Source organism: Vidua macroura, chromosome 1, assembly GCF_024509145.1.
Source record: "Vidua macroura isolate BioBank_ID:100142 chromosome 1, ASM2450914v1, whole genome shotgun sequence".
Taxonomy (NCBI): Eukaryota; Metazoa; Chordata; class Aves; order Passeriformes; family Viduidae; genus Vidua; species Vidua macroura.
Genome location: NC_071571.1, coordinates 114437992 through 114458246, shown reverse-complemented (window position 1 = coordinate 114458246; position 20255 = coordinate 114437992). Strand labels below are relative to the sequence as shown.

General features: G+C 35.7%; 1 protein-coding gene across 3 annotated transcripts in view; it reads left to right on the top strand.

Annotated features, from left to right (window-relative positions):
- The window catches only part of RB1CC1 (RB1 inducible coiled-coil 1), a 65676-nt gene extending 61124 nt beyond the window's left edge, over positions 1-4552 (top strand). For 2 of the 3 annotated variants that reach the window (XM_053976032.1, XM_053976048.1), the window contains 3 exons: positions 1507-1643; positions 3180-3250; positions 3586-4552. In XM_053976032.1, coding sequence (XP_053832007.1) covers positions 1507-1643; positions 3180-3250; positions 3586-3663 — 286 coding nt within the window. In that variant the 3' untranslated portion in view covers positions 3664-4552. The remainder of the gene's footprint in view (positions 1-1506; positions 1644-3179; positions 3251-3585) is intronic. The other variant, XM_053976040.1, reaches the window with a different exon arrangement.
- The last annotated feature ends 15703 nt before the right edge of the window (positions 4553-20255 follow it).

Here is a 20255-nt window from a genome sequence, read left to right as displayed (position 1 = left end):
TTTCATGGCATTTCTAGAATTCTGAGGCTTTTCTTAGATGACTTTTTTGTTTATCTGTAACCTTGAAGTCTAAGAAAAAGGAAGTCTATTCATCCTGAATATGCATAGTGCTGTATTATATTTCAAAATAAATCTTACCTTCCTGGAGTCTTCCAAGTTCTTGTCTTACTCTAACAGAATAAAATAAAATTAACTCAAGCATTTTGTTAGGTATTAATCTGTTTGTAGCTGCATGTAGAATTGTAGCTGGAAAAAAAGTATTCTTGTAAAATGCGATAGCTACAGACAACTTCTTAATTAATATTAGGCTTATAAATTACTTTAGTAATATTAAAAAATCTTTTGAGAAAGAAAACCTGCACAGATTTTTCTGATAATGTTTTCTGAATTAGACCAGTTTCCATTTTTGCTGTAATGAGACCAGCAGGTGAAGAATTTTTTTTCCCTCTAGCATCTGAAAATTGTCAAGTGTCCTTTTTGAGGAGGAAAATGGTATGAAAGAAGAATTCATCTGTCCAGTAGAGATGTTTTAAAGTCAATATAGCCTATCTTCATAGTAAATCCAGGCAGAAGAGTTTGGAGTATTGTTTATTTAATCCAAAAATGAACTTTAAAGATGATGACCTAAAATTCTCTAGATTTACTCAATTGACTGTCTGTGTATCTGTAGTCTCCTTCTGTGGAGAAGTTTTTCACTTTCTTTTCACTTCTTCCCTCATCCGCAGAGGAGTAGTAATATTTATTCTTAGAACTCCCTCGTGATCTAATGCTTAATTTGTAGCTATTTTAGACTTCATTTCATTAATAGGTAAAAATTCATTTGCAATACTTTACATAGTGGAACAAGAAGTTTGGAGACAAAAGTTGTTCTTTGAATTCTGTTGCTGAAACTTCGCATGAGAACTTGGCTTTTTGTGTTACCCTGGTGTCACAAAGAAGCAGAGTTTTAAAACATTTTACGTACAGTCGCCACAGCGTTTCTTTGGCTTTTCATCATTTGATCAAAGATGAGCACTTCATCCCTTCTTTATCTTCTGTGCTTAAAATTTTAAGACTGAAAGCTGCATAAATGTTCTTGCTGTATTTTTCTGTGTTCAAATTTGCTTCAGTTTGAAACAACAAAATAATGTTTGTAAACACCACTACAGTGATGGTTACCTTAAATACCAGTGAATAAAAATAATACAAAATTGAAACACTAGCATTTAGTTAGGTATTTCTGATTATGTTTTAAAGAAAAACTGACAGTTCTTTTGAGAAAAAGAATTTGAGCTGAAGGGTGCAGAACATTTCAAAAACACTTTTTAAAGGTAGCCTGCTTTTGGAGTCTTCAGAAAATAGGAAATGTATATGAGTTGGCATAGCATGTGGAAATGTCTGCTGCTCTTCAGCTTAGTCTGTCTCATGCAATACATGGGGAAAAAAATGTAGTGTAATTAATGTAGTTTTAAGCTTCTGTGCTTTTTTTTTAGTTAAGTTCTGTGATTTTTTTTTTTTTCCCCCTAGTTTTCAGGTTGGCGATTTGGTACTCATTATCTTGGATGAAAGGCATGACAACTACGTGTTGTTTACTGTCAGTCCAACCTTGTATTTCTTGCACTCAGAGTCCCTTGCTGCGCTGGATCTCAAACCAGGTGAGTGTGGTAAGTGTCAGATTTTTTCTAATTATTGTCTCCTCTTACAACTAACAGTCTTAACTTTCTAACACTAAGTGATTTTCATAAGTATGTATATGATAAATACAAGAAGCAAGTAATAGTTGTCAGTTATCTTTGTGGCTTTTGCTACTTGTTCTGATGCAAAATATTTTTCAAAGCAGAACATTTTTAATTAAAAATTTATATAGATGTTAATATCTTGGAAAATTGGGGAAAAATATCTGCATCTTCAAAGTAAGCTGGGGAAAAAAAAGGGGGAGAATATGCCAATTTAGTACGCAGAGTATGTTAACATTCCCATCAGGCTGCTTTAACTACTCAGCATAAATAATAAATAAAAATATGTAGACAATAGTATATGGGAGTGTGCAAGTAATATTTTTGCTCATAGTTCTTCCACCAAATTAAACTGATATTTATTATCAATTTTCAGAGAAGACTTCCTGTATTTCTTTATGTTCAAGTTGATGACACATTTACTTTTCTTCCTCCCTTAGATTTCAAGGCTTTTTGTTGGCTTTTTTTTGCCAGCTATCTAAACTTGGCTAAATTGAAATCTTTTTAAATGAGGAAAAATAACAATGCTTTGCACTAAACCATGAGGTCTGCATGAAGTGGATTAATTGAAATGTCTTTAAACTATCATGTTTTTAGCAAACCCACCTGTGCTCCCAACTTTGTAAAAACGTCAAAGATTATGCATCAAAGAAAATTTGTATTAATTCTAACTTATCAGTGAAAGTTTCTATATTACTGCGTGTCACAAGCTGTCAAATAATTTCCCTGAGCAGACTCACTGTAGATTGCAGTTATGATGAAAGATGACAGATCTTGAATAATTGTGTAGTCTCCAGAAGACCACTAAGCCCTAACTGAGTTTACTGGAGGATCTGTGCCGTGTGTCATCTGTGAAACCTAAGGAGAAAATGCCTGTCTTACTTCCAGATGTAATACATCCTGATGTAATACATCCTGAACTACATTAGTAGTGCATACATAGCTATGTGAAAAATGGTAGACTTTTCTTACTGTTTTTTTACATATATAAGGTAAAAGCCATGTCAGTTTGTACGTTACTGTGAGTACTTAATTTACTGACCTGCTTTCAAATGGACTTAGCTTGCTCTGGTCCTTACCAATTGCTGAATAGAGTTAATCTCAAATCTAAGAAAACTGCAGGTAAAACAAGCATGAAAATTTATCAACTGCCTGAGAGACACATTTGTCTCTGTCTCACTGCTTCAGGAAGTTATGTCTTGATTCTATTCCTGCATCAGGGAAGTGGGGAAAGTGAAATTCAGAACAGTAATTGTATATGTGATAGGTTAAAATTGATGTTGGCCCAGGCACTGCAAATTATTGTTCTAAGGGCCACCAAAATGTTGCATTTAAATCTGACCTTGCTTAATGTTTGTTTATTTAAACTGAGTTTAAAAAAAATCTGCTTTTAATGAAAATATAATGTAATATCCTGGTACCTGTAGTTGCTTATCCAAAATATTAAATACATTTTCTCTTTAGCATCGGGTGCATCTAGGAGACCATGGGTGCTAGGAAAAGTGATGGAAAAGGAGTATTGCCAGGCAAAAAAGGTAAGAAAATAGTAATGAGAAATTATCTGTGATTAATAGAGAGGAAAGTATATTTTAGTATTTTTAACAATTGTGACAAATTCTTTCTGCATAAGAAGTTAGATGAAAATTTCCCTAAGTTCTGCTATTCCTGCTTTCCTTTTGAGTCAGTGAATAGCAAGAGTAGGGGAGCCAGAAGAGTTGAGTGAGCAGTGGGTTGGGTATTTGCATCCACACTGTCCAGAGCCCTGCCAGACTCCTAAGGGTCTCCTGAATAGTGGGAATCAGTTTGAACTTAAAAATACAAAAATCAATAGAATAATTCCAAGTTTTATTTTTTTTTTCTTTTTTTGTAGGCACAAAACAGATTCAAAGTTCCTTTAGGTACAAAATTCTACAGAGTGAAAGCAGTACCATGGAACAAGAAAGTATAACACAACAAAGTTTTAGTTCATTCTGTCTCCATTCTTTTTTGACTTGTCCTTCAGTGCTCGTTCGTCGCTCCAAATACCAGGCCATCTTTTTATACTGAGGTCATGTGACAAGATACGTCATTGATGTACTGCTTTTACTTTTTAACAGGTGACATTTTAGAAATTCATCAAAAACTCTGGCCCTAACTGCTTCGATTTTTTTACCCAAATAACTATAAGAATGTGGACCAAATGAGTTCATTTTCTCTAAGGGCAACCACATGAAACATGGTTTGTTTGCCATGTTAATTGCCTGTTAAATATACATTAGCTTGTATTTAGATGTTAAATGTTAGTTACCATTATTACCAGCATATGTCCTTTTGTGAAATCATTATCAAAGTACTTGCACTCTTTAACAGATTCTTTATATGTGTAAAATTCATCAACTATTTAAAGAGGGTGTTCATTGCATGCAGATAATCATATAATTTTTCTTCAACATGAGTTTGCCTCAGTAGATGAATAAAAATAACTACTGCAGCTTGTTTCATTACATGAAAATGCTCTTTAATGTTAAAAAACCCTTGTAATTTGATGGACTGATTTTGAAAATCAGTCACAGTTAGATCTGCAATCTTCAAAAGCACTTTCGATGGATTGATCACACAGATTCTGAAGGGAAGACACCTGTGCTGTTTATTCAAGGTGGAGCACTTGTTCTTCCCAACAAAACAGAAGTCTTGTATTAATCTATTTAGAAAAATCATATTGATGAAATTGTATTTCATGGTTGAGTTTCAGGAAAAAACTCATTGTACATTAACCATACAAGAGTCATTTAAGTAACAAATTATTGTAATTGTAAAAGACATGTAGAATTTTAAAACAATAAAGATTTGAAACTGTATGTGTTTGAAGTATTTGTGTGCTTTTTAAATGCTATCTAATATTTATTTCATGTTAATCTGTTGCATCTTCTCTATGATTTCTCCAGCGGTTTCATTATGTAACAATACCCAAATTTTCTATGAGAGGTAGTAATTTTCAAAAGCATTTGGGAATTACAAGAATTACCTTGTAATCATAAAAATGAGTTTAAGTAGACAGAAATTTTAATTTCGTCAGCATATTAAATGCATAAATGACATTTTTTAGTAGTTATACTGCCTACATTTTTAAAATGTAGTCTTATTTATTTTATTTTTAATAACAGTATAAAAGGGATTTACTATAAATATGTAACCAATGGGAAGTGCAAGTATGAGTTCAGGTATGAGCTTATGCCTAGGATTTAATCCATAGAGTTATTCAGCTGTGATTTATCTTCTGGAGTGGAAGAGGAAGAAATAAGCAACCACATGAAAATCTCAATGCTTCTGCTCATATGTTTCAAATAATATTTCTCTAGACTAACCAGTCCAGTTGAATACCCAGAAACATCTGTATATGCTTTATTTAAATTTTTGTTCCATAAAAATTTTAAGTTCAGATTTTTATGAAATGCATGGGCTTGTAACTGTATCATATCTTTGATTAAATAAATCTAAGACAGTTGATCTGTGGAAAACAGAATGTCATTTTGTCAAGTTGCATTCTTACCTGGTTGTTAAATTTATTAGTTGATTTACTGACTTTTAAAATTAGTTTTCTAATGTGCCTTGTTCTTCAAGAATAGTATTACCATAGTTGAGTACTGCCCAGTGTCGAATGTGTAAATAACATAAATCTATAGGACAGGTTTAATGCATAAAAAAGGCAAGCCAGAGAAACAACCTATGATGCAATGCTTTTTTTAATAATTGAATTTTTCACCCTCAGCTAAATGGGAATTCAGTTCTGTCTGCAGTTTGATGCAGTCTTGTTTCTTAAGTCAACTGAGTCACAAGTGGTTTAAGAAGTTGCACACATAGGGTAATTCATTTTTTTTAATATGCCAAATGTTTAGAAGCCTTGATGTCTTTTACCCATTGATGAAACTTTCCCAGCCTCAGATACCACTGCTGTGCATATTACATGTCTTGCAGGGATTACTTATCCCTTGGAAGCCATCAGGCTTTGCTAACAGGCACTGAATCCTTCCATTTCTGGGAGGGCAGTTATTCCTTGAGTAGCAGCAATGAATCTGTGTAGCAAGGCACAATCCAGTGCTATAACGTAAGACCCCACTCTTTTGTTACTGAATAATCTACTTCAAAGATAAGTAAAATGTTGCCTAGAATTTTCTCCATGGAAGAAAGGATGTGTTGTCAGTCAAGTTCTTCCAAGTTGGATAAAACTGCTAAACTGATGATGGCCCTACATGACAGAATACCTACAAGTGGCACTCCTTTTAGGGCATACAAAAATACACATTTTTCTTACACTGTGAGTCATGAATCACTAAGGTTTGTGTGTCTTTCTGCTTTGTGTTGATGACATACCATGAAGTTCATTTGTTGTAGGCTCTGAGATGGCACCCTCGGTGCTGAAGTGAGGTGAGTACAGAACTCGTGCTGAGAATTAACTTCCTCGCTAAAAAATCAAAAGAACCTCAGAAATTCCTTATCTTTGTCTATAAAAACATCTAAACTTTCTAGTCTTGTTTTACTGTTGCTTCAATTAAAAATATGTATGTTGAAGCTTATATCTGGACAGTAGCAGTGATGATTTATGATACTATGAAAGTTGGCTTGATTTCTATTTTAAGATAAAAAGACATGACTAGGGTTTGTATAACTCAGAAACACATGAGCGATATATGAAAGTGAACTTGGGAAGCACCTAAATAAATTGATTAAAATAAATTGCTGTAATGCAAACTGAGGGAAGAAAAACTTCTTCTCTGCTGATATCTGCCACTTAATAGAATGCCAGGATGTATCTGTTATTGTTACATGACATAATATTTTAAAAATATAAATAAACAGCAGTGCCTTTGGGTTTTAGGAATATTTGTCATGTGTTTCATTTTATAATCTTTATGTATATTCAAAATGGAAATTCTGTCAAACAAACTCCTAACGTATTCAGTAATGATTCTGAACAGTCATTGAGAAAAATGTAGTTTACATATTTTTTGTATGTCACAGCCTTACTAGTTCTTGAAAGTATGTTTGTTATGTACCACCTATGTGCTTCATCTTGCACCATAATAAAACTTTGTGTATAGCTATATAATTTGGATGAGGAGCATGGTCAGGAGGGATGGGGAAGAAGTTGGAGGATAAATTGGATGATCTCGAATTTCCCTAATTCTTTTGTGGAGCAGCATGTTGGAAACATAGCAAATACTAAAAATAAAAGCCTCTTGTGCTACTGCTAATACATGTTTATTCCAAAATCTGGCTTTAGAGAGAGGAAATTTATTTTTCTGAACTGCAGAAAGGAAAATGAATAGTAGAAAAAGTTGATTGAAAGCAAATGCTGTCCTGCAGACTTAACACAGAAGAGATGTGGTAATTTAAAAGGGATTTTTTCCAGTGTTCCTGGAAAGCTATATCCATTTGAATACTCTGAGAAGCATATCAGTTTTTGCACTGCTCTGCAATTGGTCTCCTGTCAGGAGCTTGTGCTGTTTAGAATTCAGCTGTGTTGCATTTGAATTTTAAGATGGTCTGAGTAGGACCATTTTTACACTGAAGTATACACTTTTCCCTAAGTTACCTGTGTTGCATAGTAGAACTGGGAATTCTGCCCTCTGCGGAATTATTTATTCTGTGCCTTTTTGCAGCACTAGTTTTCTTTGTGACCTACATTGCACCCTTATTTTGTGGAGTTTAGCTAGAAGCCAGATTGGCTGTGGGCAGCTACGGCAAAAATTGATTAGTACTGTGGAGTGCTGTTTCATTCCTATAATGTTTTTCATTAATAAATTGTAATGCAGGCAATTACTGCTTAGTGCCAAATTAATAATTCAGAATTAGAGCATTCTCCGTGTAACAACTCCTTTTACTTCTCAAACATTTTAAACTTCAGTGATCTCAGTGCTGCATTTTAAGGTCACTGATTTCTTTATCTCCTTACAAGCCATTCTGCAGTGATGATAAATGAGAAAGCGTAAACAGTTACTTCCTTTAGCACTCTCTCTATTAACACACACTCATATTAACAACATCCACATAAAATACTGAGAAGCATGGGAAAGTCTAGTCCCCAGACTCCAAATACTGGCTAAGAATTGAGTTCAATGTTGATGGTCTCAAGCAGCATCAGATTTAGAGAACAGCTGAGGTTGTAAGGAACCTCCTGAGGTTGTCTTTTCTGACTCTGCTGGGGCTGGAATCCTGTGACATTTTTAATAAGGGTCTTCAGTTTGCAACTCGTTTGGCAATTCAATGTTTTCAATGTTCAATTTAGTCCTTTGTTTTGAAGCCTGGATTGAAACTGCTATTGTAATTTGAGTAATTTTTAAATTCTCCCTTATTTCTGGCTCAATTTTCTGAAATTAATCATGCATAGCATCCTTGCTTTCCTTTTCCTGACTTCTGCTTCTTTGGACTTAAATTCACATTTTGGGTTTTACTTTTTAGGCAAAATTATTTCAAAATTATTTAGTAAGTAGCAGATTTTTTTTTCTGCAGCGAGAAGAGCTATTTTCTTACCTCCTAGTCAAAAATTTGTACTGTTTGCAAAAGGGTGTTAATGAAGAACTTTTTTTTCACCATGCTCAGATTAATAAGTCCTGTTTCTGCCCCAGAGCTCTACATGAGATCTACCTGTTTTGAACATAGGGATGCATGCTTGTGCACACAACTTTAGCAAATACTGCAACAAGCAGCAGCTTTGGGCCTGTTTACCTGTGCTGGGAGCATTAAAGGTGCAGAAAAAGTTGATAACTAATCCCTCATTTTTATTTTTTAATGAAGATTAGGTACAGATCTATGAGTTATATAACCAAAACATTCTGCTGTGTTGGAATTTCACAACTGTGAGTTGACACATTGTATAGTTGTTACCAAGGTCATAATAATGTTTGTATGTCAGTTATCAAGGAAGGACAAAAAAAAATGGCCTGAAGATCCTGGATCCTTAAGGGATAGCAGTCAGTTTTAAGTACCAGTCCATCTCTGAGCCAGTTAATTTAGGCAGTCGAAATGTCAGCTCTTAAAGTCTAATATAATGAAAAGTCCTCATGAGGATGACTGCTAAACTATGCTGGCCAGCATTAATTGTCTACCATGTCTCCTGTGAATGGTGGGGTGTACTTCTAGCAATGATTTAACAGTGAAAGTATGAAATGGTAGAAAAAGGTTATACTTACATTGAATACAGTACAGAATACTGTAAGTAACAAGTGATAATTTTGTAGACAATTGATAGCTTTTTAAGCTTCAGAAGAGATATTTATTTTATGTAACTATACAGAACAAAAAGGTATTTATTTTCAATTGAAATCAGCTGACTAAAACCAACTGTCTGCTTTTAAAATGCTGTAAACTAGAAATAGCCTTTTTTGGTATATAATAAGATTTCTTAAATTAGGCTGAAGTAATTTTTCAGAGATTGTATTTTTTAAAATCAGCAAAACAGCTAAGAGGTAAAATATTTTATTTTAATTTTAGACCATGTAATACTAATAATATTTCTATTCCTTATGTTTGTAGCTCTTACAAGTGAATTTTTGGAAGCTCAAGTAATACATGCAGTTAAATATGCTTCTGTTGACCTTCTAACAGTACATTGTAGAGTTTGAAAAAAGTTTCCAAATTAACAGTAGAATGTAAGTATATATACAGTGTTGTTGCTACTCTGGAACACCAGAGTTCCAGTAGATCTTTTGAATGTAGGTATAGGAGAGGGTGACTAGTAATGGTTTTAAACTAAAAGAAGGTAGATTAAAACCAGATAAAAACAATTTTTTATTATTAGGATGGTGGAACACTGGGACAGGTTGCCCAGAGAGGTGGTGCATGCCTAATCCCTGGAAACATTCTGTGTCAGACTGGATGGATCTCTGAGCAACTTGATCTAGTTGAAGATGTCCACTCACATTAGTGGGAGTTGGACTAGACATTCTTTAGAAAGGCCCTGCTAATCCAGAATATTCCACAATTTTATGTATGATTACAGTATGTATGTATTTCCTGTGATGGCATATGCTTCTATTTTGGCAGTTTTAAAGCACTGCAAAATTGAGAAATGTCAGTTTATGACTGCTTGTCAGATTTGGATTTTATATGCCTGAGGATGCATTTTTCAATTAGCTAATTAGGTGCTCTTTTTCTGCGCTTGTGCTTCCACATCTGTTCTCAGTTATGCATAAAAACCTTGCCTTGAACATATGATTACATTCTTGTCCTTTTTATGGTGGCAATTTCTGAGCAGAATGCTTGCTATGTATCTCTTACATAAGACCTGAGTTTCTCCAGATAATTTACTTATTTTTAGTTACTTGTTAACCAGGGTGACCAATTTGAGATACTTGGGCTGCTCTTTCATACCATAGCAGTTTTATATCTTCAAATCCTGTGCTCTCACCATTTTGTTCTCTCCATTATGTAAGCAAGAAGGTAAAGCAGTGTGTTCAAAGGCATGTGACACTTCAAGTAAAACTTACAGCCTTGCTTCTCTGCCCTGTTTGATACTTGTGATTCTCAGGCACCTCTGGAAGCTGTGTGTTGGTATCTATGTGGGTCAGTTCTTACTCTGTAAACCAGTTTTCCATATTAATACAAGATACACTGTTGTAATGTGGTGTGTGCATTAAATCACATACTTAGTGTTTTTCTTTGACTGAGACCTAATACACCAAAAAGTCAATTTTCTACAATTTTTTTACCTGAAAATGTTAATTTCTTTTCAGTGGACTTCTACAGGTTTCAATTTCTGTCTAGAGATCTGCATTTTTCAGCAGTGTACACTTCTGTAGTGTATTGAAAAAAAAATCAATTTTGGCGCTTCTCCATCTGCCAAATTATTTCTTTGCCAAGCTATAAGTGTCATCTTGAACTTTCTGACTTCTTGTTACTATAGTCACCTAGAAATCATCTTGAGAAATTTTGTTTAATTTATGACCCATTACTGCACAGGAAACAGGATGAGCCATGATTTTACATGATGCCTTTGGACTGTCTATTTTAATCTTTCTTCTTATACCTTTTTAGAGCCACATGTCCTCTGCCCAGCTCTCGAGTGAGTTCAGAAAGAGGAACTTATTGTTGACAATTCAAGTCCGTTACCTGTATCCCTGTATGGTTAAATGAAGCAAATTGGCTCGTTGTGTAGATGAATTCACATTTTCCATTGCACGCAGGTAATTTAACCTACTCACTGGTGACAAAAAAAAAGTTGTGCCGAAGCTTTGATGTGCTGGAGCTGGTTGGTTAGGGTGTAGTACAAAGTTCTTTTGTTGGAAAATCTCAGCTCTTAGGAGCTTGAAAAGTTCCATAGATATACATAGAAGCTACTGGGAATAGAGATGCCGCAGTGTCCAGCATGAAAAGGGTCATGTGTAGCTCTTGAGGGAAGACACCTCACTTCTAACTGCTGGGCCATTGATTAAATAGCTTTCTCCAAGGGGTCTTAGTGTAGGGGGTTTGGATGGGTTTTTTGGTTTTTTTCTCCTTAACTGCAAAAGTTAAGCATCAAAACTGCAATGCTTTCTGTACAGAGGAATAGCTTTTTAGTGGGCATCGGTAGCACCACATTCTTGCCTACAAAACAATCTTATAACCAAGTATTTTAATGGATACCATAAGAAACTATGAAAAGGGGGGATATTAAAATGATTTTATTTTCTGTAACTATTAAAAAAAGTGTATTTTAAATTTTTTATCAACTTATTTTGTTACGTTATGTTCCTTTACCCATCAGACAGTGACTTATTTATTGGTTTTGTGTTTCTCCAGCAACTGGAATCAATACATTTGTTATCTCATCTTTTATTTTAAACAGCAGGCTACAACAGTTTATTCTGCAGGAACATCTTGAGATGTCACAGACTCTCAGCCTAGCTTAGATAATTCTGTAATTTCACTGGTAATCAAATTTTGAGACAAAAATGAACATTTTAGAGATGGCAATGTCTATTCCCTTCTTGCTTCCTATGACAGCTATAGACAATGAAGTCATAAAACTATTCAAGTGTTCATTGCATAATTTGATTTTTTCCTAACTATAGGAATTTTTGTTCAAGCATCCTCAATATTGATATAGAGAACCAAAATTATACTAGGAATTATTATTTTTATTGTAAGGAAAATAAATCTGTAAAGCATGTCTTGTACTTCTAAGCATAAATTAATATAAATAAGAAGGAAATGTAATTAAGGAGTTGTTTAGTCATTGCCCAGTAGATGTTCTTGGAAACTTGATTTAGGTGAGAAAAATGATAAATCTGCTGTTGTTGTGCTGATGGCTACATTTCTCATTTGCTGAACTTTGCATGTTGACCAGTGAAAGAATATCCTTAAGAGTTTATGATAACCATCTTCACTGGTGACATTTTGCCTTCTCCTTGCCACAGAATTTACATCTTCTTCCATAAATGCTCCTCCCCTGCCCTTCATGTTTTCAGTTGCTCCAAATTTGTTATTTTTAACTTGTTAAATTGTTTTCCTGGGTTGGTGGGATTTTAATTTTTTTTTTCCCATGTGAGATTTCTGCAGAAATTTGAGTTGTTTTGCAGTGGGATGGATGTTGTTTTCCTTTATGGTCGTACTTTGTGTGTTCAGGAAATGTGGCACAAAGGAGGGAGTGGATGTTGGATGTGTGCTCAGGAGCAGTGGACCTCAGTAGGATCAGAGCTCTGATGCTGATAGTGGCCTGTGATCATACTCACAGCACAGGGTCACAGGCAGGTTCTTTAGGATGCTGATTTGCTGCAGGTCTTTTCTTGCATTGATCCAGGCTTCTGTGGCTGTTCTGACTCTGGATGTAGGGGTGAGGAACACAACATCAGGAGGAGGAGGGGGTTGAAATAACTGTGCCAGAGGCTTCCTGTGATTCCTCTTAACATTAATTCCAGAAATTGGTACCAAGATGGAAAAACCATTTTAGCACGGGTTTTAGAGCCTTGGCCAGGGGAACTAAAAGTAATTTCTGAAACTGTTCTTGAAGTTTAACCCTGAAGCATGTCCTCTGCAGGATCAGTGGTAAAGCAGTTCTGCAGTTCTGAAAGAAAGTAAACCCAGGACCTTGTTTACAGCTCACCCCCTTTTATAAAGTACGATGCTGCAAGAGGCAGAGATGTATGAGCCCCCCTCAAAAATGCAGATGGCTGCTCTATGAGCTCTGATGTTTCCCAATCACAAATATTCAGTTCCAATGACTTGTGGTTGTGGCATTTCCATATCCTTAACACACCTCCAGAATGTACAGTCTCTGCATTTTTAGCTTCCTAAAATAGATGGATAGTTTCAACGAGATGATGTCTGTCACTGTTGCATAAGCTCTGTTGAGTTCTTTCCAAGAGAATATTTTTTTTAATTCTATGAGCACAGTTATTAGATAAATGACAGAGCAATAGTAGCACTTCCATTTCTGTGTGCTTAGTTACTCCTTTTTAAACATGCATGTGATTATGTTTCCACATGAAAGTGGAAGGAGTTGATTTAGTAGTTATTTTCATTTGAAAATCTTTCTAGATGTGGGAAAAAAAAAAAAAGAAAGAAAGGAAATTCCAGCTCGGGGATGGTCTATTATTAAATTCTTGAATGCATAAAATGAATTGTGGTGTGTTACTATTTTAAATGTGTCCCAAGAATCTGGAAGTCTTTTTATAACGCAAAATCTGTGGGTTACCTCAATGAAAAGCAAAAAAAAAAAAAAAAAAACCAAAAAAACCCCAAAAAAACAAAAAAAAAAACCAAAAACCAAAAAACAAAAACAAAAACAAAAAAAAACAAAAACAAAAACAAAAAAGCCAAAAAAAAAAAAAACAAAAAAAAAAACAAAAAAAATGCTATTATTCTCATACAATTCTTTGACATAAGCAGTGTTTGAATTTATTTTTAAATATATAGAATTAGGTGCTTTCTTATTTTAAAACCAGATTTAAAAATAATGAAATCTCTTTTATTGAACTGCATCCAATTATGTATGCCAGGTAGTTAATCAGTTATTTTGTGGGTTTGAGGTTATTTTTGGTAATCAGTAAAAGTAGAGAACAAATGTGGACACCCCTTCAATGGAATTCCCTGCTTTCTTCCTTCTGTGCTTCATCCTTTGACTAAGACAATATGCCTGAGCTGTGCCTCCAACCCATGTTTCTGTATAGGTTATGTAGCAGGAAAACAGCATTGCTGTGTGGGTGGCTGTGTTACTCTGTGGTATTTTGAATGTACCTAATGTAAAGCTGATAATTCCCCTTGTCTGTTTCCGTCTGACTTGAGATTAGTCCTTTCATCAGACCAACTTCCTCTGGGCCTGCTTTTAAAAGTTGCATGTGTGGAAAGCTGACATAAAGAAAGATTAATTTCCTGCAAGGAATTAGTTTAGCCTCTGTTTCTTCTCTTTCCACCATTTTCTAATTTTGACTTGTGAGTGAAAATATATTCTATTTAAAAAGTTATATGAAAAGAATTATAAGGGAAGAATGGGTCTACACAATCTTTGTGCTTTGTAAGTAGCAAAACCCACAGCTTTTTGAGAAATATGAGTTTTGGAGCAAATCCCAAGGGGAGAACTTCAGATAGAACTACAGATGTAGTAACGTGCTGACTATCCACTAGAAAACACTTTCCTAAGAATAAGCAATAATATTTTATTATACTTAGAGGATACTTTCTTAAGGATAAGTAACACTGTTTTACTATGCTGTAGTTTCACTTCTCAAGGGCTGTTACTCATAATTCCAACCAATCTGTATCACTTTTTGGTAGGTGGAAATAAGGGTCTCAATTGAGTTGCTTCTCCAGGTCCCTGTTTCATATAAACCAGGCCTTACAAACAGGTCTGCAACTGCTCAGCATATTTTTCCTATTCTCCAGTTTGAGATTTTTTTCCACCTTCTTAGCCTTCAGTTTTTTTCCTTGTTTCCTGATTTCTCATCTCTATTATTTGATTCTGTGAGAGAATATATATTGATTTTTCTACCTTGAAGAAATTTTATCCCTTGCTACCCTGAAGTGCTGAACTGTGAAAGGAGAAAAATAAGCAGTGCCCTGGCAGGCAGCTAAGGTCATCTTGCTGATGGTTTGCTTCTGACCTGAAGACTACACACTTTGAGTGACTCTTTGATGGCAAATCAAAGAGAAAATGGCTGCTTGCATTTCAGGAAAATATTAAAGCTATGAAGAGGCAAGAAAAAAAATTGATTATTTGTGGCATTAACTACTTGGAGAAGCTGCAATATTTGTAAGGAATACCAGAATGGAAATTATGCTATTCAGGATTGAGGTAAACATTAGCAATGGGATACAGACTCTAGAATGGTCCTAGAAGTTCACAGATTAGATATGTCTGTGACAGAAATAGCTTTCCACTTCGAAGGAGGAAGGAAAATTTTCTGAAGGCTCCCAGGTGCTTCACTGGAGATTCCAATGGGTCCTCATTTTCCCAGTGTCTCTGGTTTTCTGGCATGGAAGAAGGTTCCCATAATTCTCCTTGTTCCTAAGATACAAACATATGGAGTAGTTCATAAAGACATCTGGTCCTGCATGGGGCTGTATTTCCAGAGCAAAGTGACATTCCCTCACATATTACAGAAAGTTACATTAAAATAATACATGGAAGTCTCTGACCATTTCAGAGGTTTGAGGAGCCCTCTCCAAATACAGCTGTGGCTAGAAATCCTGAAGAAATGTTCAAGGTTCTGCTCTACATGTTAAAAATAAAGATCAAGACAAGCAAGAAAACCCCAGGCTGGTGGCTTAGGAAAGATCAATGTTATGCTGACTCCTTTGTGGTGAAAAATAGGCCTTTGCCTTACACCTTGACCCTTCTTGTACCATTACCCTTGTTTAGGCAATGTTACCTACTACAGAGAAACATCACAAGGACTTCAGATGAAGGATAGTCTAATGATTGCAATGAGTCACAGTTTGAGCATGGAGTGCAGGACTTTGCACAGAAATTCAGGCTTCATGATTCCTTTGGGATTCCTCATCCCAAAGCAGTGGGAGGGAAGAAAATTTCCACAGCCTTCAAAGATCTAGGATCTGTACCCTCAAGTTTTTTTGCCATTTTCTGATTTGTTTAAAGGAAAACCCACAGTAGAAACCTACCCGTCTGCAGTTCATCTCACACTGAAGTGTCAAAACATGCAGTGGTTAAAAATTTTAAAAAAAGGATCAATCAATCCTTGGTTTTTTAGGATGCCAGCAGCTGACACTGTGGCAGCAGCATGAGGGATGCAGAGAGAAAGGTGGTGCTTTCTGATAACAATGTTTACAAATAAGTAACCTTCATTTTCTTACAAGATTATCTTCTGAGAAGGGCAAATAGAGAATTAAATTACTTCAAGACACGCAAGAAAGTGAATTAAAAATGCCAGATCTTTCTGTCCTGCTGAAGGAAAGCATCTCTCTTGCTTTGAGGCCCAGTGTTGCCAAATGAAATTAATGTAATGTCTCCTGATGGCAGAGAAGTACTATTTAAAGAAAGGCCCACAAATCCAGGCAACAGCAAAACATCACCTATAAACTGAATTTAGAAGAATGATCCTAACAGCCCAGAGTTTGGAATGTTTTTTGTCAATTTTTAGGAAGCATGGATTTTTTTTTTTTCGTCTCTTTTTGCCTATGGTAGGAATTTGCAAGTTTACACAACTGTTTCTTTATTAGTGGAAGAAAGAGGTGGAGATTATTCCTTGGGAAAGCAGTCACAACTGGACGGGCATTTGTGACAAAAGCAAGGTTTTTTTGATGCTTTATGGGTCTGAATATCACAACCACAATAGTGGGAAATTCCCATGAAGTTATGAAACTAATAAAAAAACTGCTGTTACTTTGAAATACTGTTTTCCAAATTAGGAAAAAGTAATCTGTGACAGGAAATATGAGCCAAAAGACAACTGATTAAATTGACTTTGATTTCTTTTTTTTCATTATTTATGAGAAGCCTTATCTTTAGTAAGAATGGTTTCTATTAGAGTCTTGCTGAGCTGAACCTTTGACTGCTCTAACATCTGTAATTCTATGGACAAGGTTGTCTGTTTACTGATATGGAGTGTTCTGCAAGAATTCAAGAAGTCCTGGATATTAAACACACCATGGGAGATGTTGCAAGACCATGCAGCTTGGTCAGACAAATGGTGCAGCAACCTTTCTCCAACATCTTTAAAATAATGAAGGAATCAACAACCATCTACAGCCATCTACCAAAATAAAAGTACTCTTGGTGAGAAAGGCTGCCTTTTGGAATTTTATTAAAGCTGTCTATCTGTTTTACCTAATTTAATGTTTGGTTTTTCAAAAATTAAAAAAAAAAAATAAAAAACATCTAATCTCATCTCTGAAAAAGAATTTTAAATTTGCTCCAAATATGTTCTTAAAAATCATCCTGCACATCTGATACTTGAAGAAAGTTATTGAAGGAGGAAAAAAAAAAAAAAAGAGGGGAAAAAAGTTGATGATAATTTATCTTGAAAAAAATAAAACGGTCATGTAAAAATCTCTTGGCATTATGCTGTGAGACTAAACAAGTGTACATTCATTATAATGATCTTAAACATCTAGATAACTATTTTGGAAGCTGACCCTTTAGAGCAGTCTTCCACTACAAGATAATTAGGTGAAGTGCCTTCAGAAACAAAAACAGCCATTGAGCAGTGAACATTAGCTAGAATTTATGTTCTTAGAGTAATCGTTGTGGTGACAAAGTGTTTCAATTATGGATAAATTTAGTAATTCAATAGAAGACCTTGTGTTAAAAAGTAGATAACGAAAAACATTAATAATAGTTTTTCTTTAGATGGATCTATTTCTGTAGTGTTAAAGAAAGGCTTTAGAATAACTGTCTTCAGCCAGCATGAGGAATTCTTCCATCTGACAGAAAAGCAAGGGATAACTTCTCTTGTTGCTGTTCTAATGAGTTATTTCATAATTAATTATGTATTTTTAATTTTATAGCATGTCAGTCAGAAAACTGATTAGATCACTTAATTTGGCCTTAGTTTGGCACTCTACAGGCCATTATATTTTTTTTTTCTCTATTAGGACAGAACTGAACTCAACTTGCTAAAATAAAAATAGCTTAAAGCATGAGTCTGTCTTCTACAACGACACTCAGTCTTGATATCAAGGCTCCCACTAATTCATAAGTATTTATAACAGTGGTTAATCCTACCTTCTAAAAATAAGGAAAAAAAAAAAGAGCCTGACTTCTAAATCCAATGCACATGGCTTATTTTCCAGCTCATGTTTTAGTTTTGCTGGTCGCTGGCCCATGGTACTTTAGAGAAGGCCTGGAGGGTATGTTATGCTCAAAAAATGGTTGAGTGATCCTGTGTCTGCTGGCCTATGTAGAGCAGGAAAACCTCTTCCTGAAGGTCTTTGTGTTTTATTCCTGTCTTTTGACTGGCTTGCATAGATTGATCTCTAGAAGTATGTAAGAGGTTGGTGGTTTGTGTTTGTTTGGGTTTTTTTTCTTTTTATGTCTGTGAAAATCTAAGGTACATTCACAAAAATCTACTAGCCAGACTATTACTCTAACCACATGCACCTCCAAGGGCAGAGATTCCCCATCTCTCAGGAGGGACAAGTGGTCCAGTTCCTGTGTCTGCTGTGTGTGTCTTTGCCCATGCTCCTTTGGTGTTTGTACAGTCTCCAGCTCTGTGACTAGAAGTCCCAGAGATGACTGCCAATCCTGAGGGTGGATTTCAAACTATCTCTAGGGCAGATCTGCATTGGCCCAGTGCTCTGTTGCCAGGGAAGAAAATAGCTGAAGGTGCTCTCATTGTGTTGAATGTGTAGCCATCATACTGAAGTGTGTATTTAGAAATGTTAGAAATTAGAATATTTTTTAAATTAGTCTCTATTAAATTCAAAAGCAGTAACTAGAACTGATGTGTCGAGCAAGTTGAATACTGACAAAAAGTGACTCTAAGTGTCAGTGCTCATGTGACTGACAAATCTCCCAGGAGATGATTTCCCCCAAGTCACATTAGATGTGGTGGCAAAATAATTTATCAGTCTCCTCATGCTGGCCTTCTTGAAACATGATAAACATGATAAGCTGGGTTTATTGTTTGGGTTTTCTTTCCCTTAAATATATTTGAAGCTATATTTAGCCTTTGATCTTTCTCTGATTGGTTTTGTTAAGTAAAATGATTACCTAATTATTGTGATAGTATAGGTAATATTCAGGAGTCATTTAAACGCAGGTGATGGACTTCTTGACAGCAAATGAATGGCAAAGCTTCCCACACCTTGGGATTTGGGTATTTGTGGAACACAATGCCAATTCTGGGAAGGAGCAGTTGAGTGGGAGGTAGTGTGCTCCTCCTCTGTGAGCATCTTTGTGGCTGCTGTAGGTTCCAGATGTGCTGAGATCTCCGAACAGGCTGCATCTCCTGTGACACTCATGCTGTGGGAGTTGGAAAACATCCAGTACAGTGTAAGAGGTTCCTAGAAGCCATGAAAGATAATAAATATGCCTAAAAAAAAAAAAAAAAAATTTTCCTCAGATATTAATCCATCCTGAGAATTTGTCACTGGGGTAGCAACAGCCCTATTTAGCAAGATATAAACTTCCCTTTTTCCTAAACATCACAGATGTGTTATGGAATTTGTAGCTTAAACAGCTGAAAGGAGCAGCTGAGGTATTTGAGGAACTGCATTGCATAGACAAGTAGGGTCATAACTTATTAAAACATTTGCAAAACACATTCCAGTGAGATGAAGTTAAACAGTTAGAGCATCTTCCCACGTAAGAAAGACATTGCGGAATGGATAATCATGGAAATAGCCTGCTCAGACACATTCCTCGGGTTGTTGAACCTGCTTTTGATACCTCTGAGCTCCCTAGCACAAGCTTTTGGGGCAAATTCAATTGGTATGACAGGAAGTGATGCTGGAGCTTATGTAAGAATTTTTTCCCCCCATCACACACTATTTCTAAGATGTATGTGATTGTAGGCTGCCTTGAAAACATATGTTTTGGTCAGAAATAGAGCAGTGTGCAACTTACACTTCCTGAACATCCTGCATATAAATAGCACAGGTGGGAAAGATGAACTCAGTTGTCCTCTAGTTCAATGGCAGCTTGCAAACTGGTCTGGCTATCCTAGTGCAGTGATGTAATATTGGCAATGACAAGCAGGAGTAGAGCCAGAGATTTCAAGATAATGCACAGAGCTCCAAGGCTGCTTCCCTGTGCCCCATCCAATGCACAGTCAGTGCAGCAGCAGGTCATGGCTCTCTCCCCTTCCATCCCTGTTAGCTATGGCATTTTGAGGGACTAGATTACTGGATGGTGTATCCTCCGAAGAAGAGGTAGAATAGGTAGGAAGATTCTCTCCATCACTTCCTAAAAAAACTATGCAGCAACATGTAGTGAAGGTGCCTGCCCTGCAATGGCAAATGTAATGTTCACAGTGGTGCAGAAATGTGTCCTGTTGGTGAAGATCAAAGTGAGAAGTTCTCTCTGCAGTCTCAGATGTGTTTGGTGAGCTGGAAACACAAATCTCTTCAGAAAGCTGCACTGTTCTGAGGACATGTTAGATAGATTTTGTTTATTTGTCTTGTGTCACA